Source organism: Oncorhynchus kisutch, linkage group LG4 (assembly GCF_002021735.2).
Source record: "Oncorhynchus kisutch isolate 150728-3 linkage group LG4, Okis_V2, whole genome shotgun sequence".
In the NCBI taxonomy this organism is placed as follows: Eukaryota; Metazoa; Chordata; class Actinopteri; order Salmoniformes; family Salmonidae; genus Oncorhynchus; species Oncorhynchus kisutch.
This window is the reverse complement of record NC_034177.2, coordinates 26284779-26292653: the sequence shown is the minus strand read 5'-3', so window position 1 is coordinate 26292653 and position 7875 is coordinate 26284779. Positions and strand designations below refer to the sequence as shown.

At 42.6% G+C, this 7875-nt stretch overlaps 1 protein-coding gene across 1 annotated transcript; it reads right to left on the bottom strand.

Moving 5' to 3' along the window:
• Nucleotides 1–479: 479 nt before the first annotated feature.
• LOC109888643 (cerebellin-1) lies at nucleotides 480–7476 on the bottom strand. Its single transcript, XM_020479802.2, has 3 exons — nucleotides 6708–7476; nucleotides 5946–6065; nucleotides 480–2212 (listed from the first exon to the last, which is right to left on the bottom strand). Exons 1-3 carry the CDS (start codon nucleotides 6957–6959, stop codon nucleotides 2015–2017), a joined length of 570 nt encoding a protein of 189 aa, XP_020335391.1. The 5' UTR covers nucleotides 6960–7476; the 3' UTR covers nucleotides 480–2014.
• Nucleotides 7477–7875: the final 399 nt, after the last annotated feature.

Here is a 7875-nt window from a genome sequence, read left to right as displayed (position 1 = left end):
GAAGCAGGGCGGAATCTCTTCTTCCATTGCCCCTGTCTTGTGATATGAGATTACTACGTGAAAAGTGTGGAGGCCAGCAGGAAATCTGGGTACATTTCCATACATGGGCCTCATTTTCCCTGTCAGCTGTTTCCCTGACATTGAGATAAAGGATGAGGGAGGGCAGAGGGTGAGGTAGGGTGGGTGCCAGCCTGGCTGTCTCCCCACCACCCTGCTTGCTAGGCTGTGACATGCTGTAGACAATTACATTTCAGTCCATCTCCCTCAATCAAATTATGTTAGAGGAAGTAGACCTTGGATTGACCGCCCAGCAACAAAAGCTCTGTACGCACAAGCTAAATTCATAAACTAATAGGTGATAAACATGTATTTTTTAAAGGTCACACCAAAAGGTCACCCATAAATACCTAGATAAACAAGATTATGTAATCATTAAGACATAAAAACAAACCACATGGTCAAGATTCCATTCCCTTCTCTTTAAATGTTTATCATTAGGAAGTAGAAAGTGTGAGAAAAGGGGAATGAAGAGAGCAAAAGAGAAAATGGGAGAAATGAACACAACATGATCTTTGTATAAGCAGTAGAGCTTATTATACCAGCACTAATTTCCCCCCAGGAGCTCATTAAAGTCTTGAGAGTGAGCAGCAGTAAGAGAAGAGTGGTGGAAGCCTCCAATCACCAGACTGAATCTCTCTCTCTCTACAACGGATCTTGGGCCAGGCAGGCAGCACAACGTCACTGGGAACAACACACACCACCATACACACATAAAGAACATCAACGTGGTTCTTTGGTTCTCAAGAACACACACACAAACGCACACACATTACATCTTGATCATCACTTACTCCAGACAAATTTTGGGAATTCATTGGAAGATGGGGAGATGGATAGAGAGACGGTCATATATGTTATGCCAACTAGGTTTCAGCAAATTAATCGAGTGTTTCGGATTAGGTTTAAGAAAAATAAAAGTTCCACGTATATTTTATTGGATAAATGCAAATAAAAAACAATAGATAAATTGATTGATTGGTAAATAAAAGGGAGGATTTGTCTCTTTTAAATATTCACATGTATTTTACAGTTAATTATCAGAATAAAATTCCTTTATAGTTTTTCTGGTATAGTTTCAGTTTAGCCACATTTCGACCGAAACAAGAACAAGAAGCATCAGTAGTTAAGGGCAGCCTCATAATCCACACACAATCACTAAGTTTTAACATTAAAATACGTAAACACAGATATTCAACCAGATTCTGTTAATCACATATTATATCATATAGAAACTTTCAGATTTGATATATGTCCAGTATACAGCAAGAGTCTTTAGAGTTTCAGCAATCATCCAATCATGACAAACCAATCCTTACTGGGTGGAGAAGGCTAGAAAGAAGAGCAGCAGAGGGGAGGATAAAAGAACAGGAGAGGAGTAAAGGACAGAAGGAGTATTGAACAGGGGATCAATAAACATAAAGAAATGGGGTGGGGAGTGATGGTACAGTACTGTATCTGTCTGGACTTGAAATGACAGAAGTGGATGGGATGTAGAAAATGTATTGTACACAGACATAAAACAAATAAAAATGGAGTCACAGAAAATGGATGGGGATGGATGGCCATACAAAATGTGGAAACATGGTCGATGCAGCTCTCGGACACTGTAGGTAATATAGACACATTCCTCAAAGCAGATGCAGAAAGAGATGACGCGGGGGAAGGGGTGGACTTGGCCTCTAGGTTTTACTCTCTTTAATGTTTTTAAATGATAGTATTTCTGAGGATAAAAAAGTTTTGGCTGTCCAGAGCTGTAGTCAGGCAGCGGAGTGAGTGAGTGTGTTGGAGAGCCTGCCCAACTAATTATACCCTACTCATCTCTTTATCTTCCTCTCCCATATATTTTTCTCTCCTCTTCTCCCTCTTTCTATATCTTTCATCATCTCTCTCTCTCTGTCTCCAGTCTCCCAAGCAGCCGAGCTCAGAAGAATTAGTCCCTCCAGTCTCCTCTCTTCTACATGGGGAAGACCAGGAACCCAGAGAATGTGGAGTACTTCCAGCCCCCCATGAGGTTTCCTCTCTCTAGTTTGAGGTAGGCTCGGTCCCCCTTCTCCATTTGGATCAGCACTCCGTTACTGGCAGCCTCACGAGTCACATCCTGGTCCCCAGCGAAGGCCGAGATCACAGGCCATCCATTATGCATCAGGCTTACCTACAGGAGAGGACATATACTACAGTTACAGATGGTTAAATACACCCACAGCTCCACACACACACACACACACACACACACACACACACACACACACACACACACACACACACACACACACACACACACACACACACACACACACACACACACACACACACACACAATACTAGAACACAGAGGACACAGACATGAATATTACATAATTTCACTCATTCAGACTCATGCACGTTTCACCCTCCTTGTGCCGAGTTTAAGAGAGAAGAGTAAAAACACCCATTGACTGATACATGCCCTTAAAATTCAAATAGACACCATCTAAATCATGAATAAGAGTGCATAAAAGAGATCAAAACACTCATCTTAGGCCTGAAAGATTAAGAGGTGCTAGGTTTTAGAGCGAGATAGAGCAAGAGAGATGTCATCTAAGAGAGGCAGGACAGAGCAGCCTCTGTTCAGTGTGCTAAATGAGTCCACAGTGAGCAGGGAGGTGGACTGGAGGAAGCCCAAGCCTCTACATACATCACTCCCACCCAGCCAGGGCCCAGGGGAGACTCACTCAGCTCCCACCCAGCACCATCCCACCCACACTGAGGAGGGGAGGGGGAACCTCGATCAGCTGGATGGTCAAACTGGGGGAAATCCCTCTTCTGTGGCAGTGATGTATGGAACTAATAAACTAGTGACAGAACAGTGGCAGGATGGTCCTGTTCTCAGCAGAGTAATGAGGGGGAGGCTAGGAAGAAGGGTGAGAGGGTGAGGAACACAGACCACGTGTACCAACTCACAGCCTGACTGAGCCCTGTGTTCAGTGTTCTCTGTGAGTCTGATAATCACCACCCCTTCCCCAAAAACACCACCACTCAATCACGCCAGCCACTGCAAATTACAGTGTAATGTGTAAATGGCATAATGGCTGGTGCATGGTGTCAGCATTCCATTGAGCTGCTGAATTCATTAACGTGTAAGCACCCAATTAAGCCCAGAGAGAGAGAAGCTTTAGATATATATTTGGTGAGTGTGTTCCCGCCCACAGTTTAATGCAGCACTTAGCTGTAATGAAAAAGAAGACATTGTCCTCTCATGACACATAATTTCCTGTCCAAACAGACAGATGACAGCAGTGACGTGACAACAGACCACTTTCTCTCTACTCGGTGAAGGGAGACACAATGACTGGCCAGTGGACAGCAAGGATATATTTAGAAATGTCATTTTTTTGAGAGAAGTCATCTTTAAAAGTACGGTGCACTTAAAAAGTTTTTTTTTTTTACTTGATCAAAGTTGCATAAGGGAGACTCATGGAGAAGAGTGCTACAAAAATGCACATATTTTTTTACAGCGGTTATGGTGGCTCATAATAAACACTCATGTGCTCACATGATTTCAATACCTTATGCAATCTTCACATCAGCTTCTCTTTTAAAGGGAAACTTCTACTTCATATTAATAATCTCCAGCATCACCCCAACATCAACATCTGTGAAAATGGCACATTTCTATGTTTTGTAGTAAAAAAAGATTGAGGAAGATAAGTGTTTCCAATGACATCATCGGTGTGCATCGTGTGAGTTTGACCAATTGTGAGTAGGCATTGCCTACCAATTGCCTACTAATTGTCTACTAATTGGTTGATGATGTCATGGAAACACTTATCTTCTTCTGCCTTTTTTAAACTACAAAACATAGAAACGTGCCATTTTCACAGATGTTGATGTTGGGGTCATGCTGGAGATTATTAATATGAAGTTGAAGAATTGTGAAATTTCCCTTTAATGCATGTGGAGGATGGTCTCAAGAGCTCCCATCCCGTATAGTGTGAGGTTCTGTAGCCTTCATATCTCACTGTCAGTTTGAATGGCTGTTTGCCTACTCTTACATAAATGACATGAAGCTAGCCTGCTAAAGTCTGCAAGCACGAGCCAAGTACCTTTCAGACTGGGCTAGTAGAAAATGTGCCCAACTAGCACAGATTTTGGACCAAGGTTAGTAAAAACTGTGGTCTACATGCCCCTCTGGCCAGTGTGCCCAAAATCCTGAAATTCCATCACTAGTATAGGGACTCATACTAAACTACTGTTATTGATTAGTTGGGTAATATATTTTTTTCAGGGTTTAGTACTTTGTAGTTGGGGCTCATATGTATGCTTATGAGGAGGTGAGCTATTTATGGATGTTTCAAGATGGTAATGCCTGTATTCCCCCTTCAATAGCAAAACACTGGAGTTGTAAGACACTCCTGTGTCCACATCCTTCTAGAAAGAAACTGGAACGTTTTCAATCTCTATCTCAACCAATGTAAATCTATGTTTCTCTCTCTCTCTCTCCCTCTCTTCTTCCCTCCCTCTCTTCTTCCCTCCCTCTCTTCTTCCCTCCCTCTCTTCTTCCCTCTCTCTCTCTCTTCTTCCCTCCCTCTCTTCTTCCCTCCCTCTCTTCTTCCCTCGCTCTCTCTCTCTTCTTCCCTCTCTCTCTCTCTCTTCTTCCCTCCCTCTCTTCTTCCCTCCCTCTCTTCTTCCCTCCCTCTCTTCTTCCCTCTCTCTCTCTCTTCTTCCCTCCCTCTCTTCTTCCCTCCCTCTCTTCTTCCCTCTCTCTCTCTCTCTTCTTCCCTCTCTCTCTCTCTCTTCTTCCCTCCCTCTCTTCTTCCCTCCCTCTCTTCTTCCCTCCCTCTCTTCTTCCCTCTCTCTCTTCTTCGCTCCCTCTGTATCCACATGACAAACGGTTCTAAGGCAATCAAACAGTGTGAGTTTTTAACACAGCAGTTGTGGCTGTTGGACTAGTGAACTGAGCTGTGAATCGTCTCCTTTTTGTTATTTGATTTCCAGATATATGGTGGATGCTACATTTGTTATCTTAAAGTCATTACATCTTTTGTGATGAAATAATTAACAGTGAAATATGTTTTAGTGTACTGTAGGTAGTTGCATGAGTCAGGTGTCTGTAATTTGTACCTCTGTTTATGGTTAGTTGGACTCAATGACATAATGGATGAATATGGTTTTACAGGGCTTTTCCTTTTCATTTTGCTTGCCTGGTTTGTTTTCAATTAATTCATTTAGCTTCCAATATGAGATGAATATGAGAATGTAATACTGTAGCCCTGTGGATTTCACTGCATAATTAGACCAGGGTTTAATTAGTGAAATATGCAATCTAATTAAGAGGGGCTAGTTTTAAAAGCCACGTTGTCTGTGTTAAATGTTATTTAAAGAGGGTTACATCTGATCAAGTGTATTCGCTTATTTAGCGCACCAAAAAGGATTAGGCTTCTCCATTTGTGGTTCTTGCATGGGGAACATGAGTTGTGAGTCGCTGCTCGATGGATTTGCGCGGCAAAATATGTATATGTGTATGTGTATGTGAAGCTGTTTGGGTTTGGTCTATTTGGACCTGTTTAGACTTTTCACTTGCTGTCAAATGCAGACGCCAAGTCACGCAGCAGGACAGAGGGAGTTCTACGCTGCCGCTGTCCAAGGTCCAGAAACCGCACCCGTACAGCTACTGTACTGGCTAACTGGCTGTTCCTGCGCCAAAATGGCTCCATACGCTTATCGATTAATTATGACTTTCATCTGCAAACTACCATTTTCTCTGGGGAATGATATCTCACAAATCTACAAATTATTTCTAGGGGAATCGTTTTTGAATGTACTAGTGCATTCAACTTTTATGAGGTCTACGAGCACGCACATATTAAATAAAGTATTCATTATTTGTAGGCTTACAGTGGACTGACCTGGATCGTTTGGCGATTATACACTTTCACCACGTGGAAATTAAAACTGTAAATCCCTTTGCGCGGGGCGATGAAATTGCTCCTTTCCTCGTCGAAATTCTTACCAACGTTTACAAGTATCTGAGGAAGAGAGAAAGAATGTAAAAAGGGAAAAGACACACTAACATCAAAGACACTCGTCGTTGTCATGGTATAAATGCTTTATAATGTATTTCAATTACAAAGTTAAAAGGAAATCACGCAATGCAGCCTGATATATTGTAGCTCAGATGGCATTTGACTATAACTTTGTTAGTTTCAAATTAAAACAATTACAGAAACCAAGTTAATCAATTTTGGAATTAATCCATCGATTAAGTTTTGAGGCTCAAATGACTCATTTTGTGAGATCAAAATCCGCCCATGCAGAAACATTTAATTTAATTGAATAGCCGTTTGGCGGCGATTAACCTTTTGAGATATGGAGTAGCATGGATTAATACTTCACCCTCATGACATAGTATTACATTATTTGGAGAGAACTTCAAAAGGAACTTAAATATTCAAAGGCTGACTACTTTCAACTGTCTTTATCTATACATCTAATATATATATATCTAAAACAGCGAACCTCCATTCTCCACCTCACGAATAGAATAGCCAGTTAGCTTTTTAAAAAATAGATTTACAACAGTCATCCAAACCCCCTCCAGACACTCGCTCTCCATGACCAAGGTAGCCATACAGTATGATATAGTAGACAGACAGTTCAGTGAAAGTTACCTGGTCAAAGTAGATGACCATAGTCCGGTTACTCATCTCCGAGGGCTCGTGGTTTGTGTTTCTCACCGCGGAAAAAGCCACTTTGGCGCTCCCGGAGCGCACCGATATCCCGAGCGCGGTCCCGGTGGGATCCGAAGTTGGGTTGGAATCGCAAACAACCAGACATTTCCCTTCGAGTACGATGGGTTCCGTCTCGTTTTGAGCGTTCACTAGAGTCACTAGCCACACTGCACCCAGTAGGAGCGTCAACATTACGGCAATTTCACTATGCACTTCGTTGCTGGATCCCGCACAAAGAAAGGTATAGTTTTCTGATAGATAATATAGTACTTCTTCTCTTCCGCAAAATTCAGCCTATTAAAATGACCAAATCCTTTTCGCTTCTTGAATTAAACCTCTTGTGTGTTTCTCTAAGTATTGGAAAAGGTCAAAGACAGGTTTTGTTTACCCGTTTATTTGTAATGTTTTAATGAAGAGTCCCCCTTTACCCAATCGTTCCCACTGTTAACTTTTTCCCCCCTCTCGGCTCAAGCCTCCCCGCGCCTTCTTGTCACTCCGTAATCGAATAACCAGTCGAGAGCGGTACGAGGCCCTTGTCGAGTTGAAGCTCAGATGAATACATAGCGCGGGGTCTTCTTCTTGCGCGTTGAATTATTGATATGTGAGATATTAGAGCTGAAACACAAAGGCTCGGACGCGCAATGCACCCGCCCGCTCCTTTTCAGCAGACTCCTCCCTCCGGGCCCCAATCACAGATGAACGTATCTCCAGATTTCCAATCGTCGCACTCGAGCCTGCCTCCCCACCATGTGACCGTGGCAGAGTAGTTTTCACGCTCCGGAGGTGTTTTACAGGTGGACTCGGCTCGAGTAGACACCGGAGCGGATGACGCCCCAATGTTCGAGAGGAGAATCTACACGGACCACCAATTCTTTTATCAGCATTACTTAGATTTTGGACGCTGTGAAGAATTGCCAATGAAGAAGGAATAATAACAGGTCGAAAATCTAACATCTGGATTCAAAGAACCACGGCAGAGGCGCAATGCAAGTTTCTTACCCTCACGTGAAAGCCTGAGTATTTTTTTTAGGCATATCGATCATGCATGAAGAGAGATAAGAGAGGACGTTCTGAAATTCTATATCGATCAAGAAATTGTACGACTCGT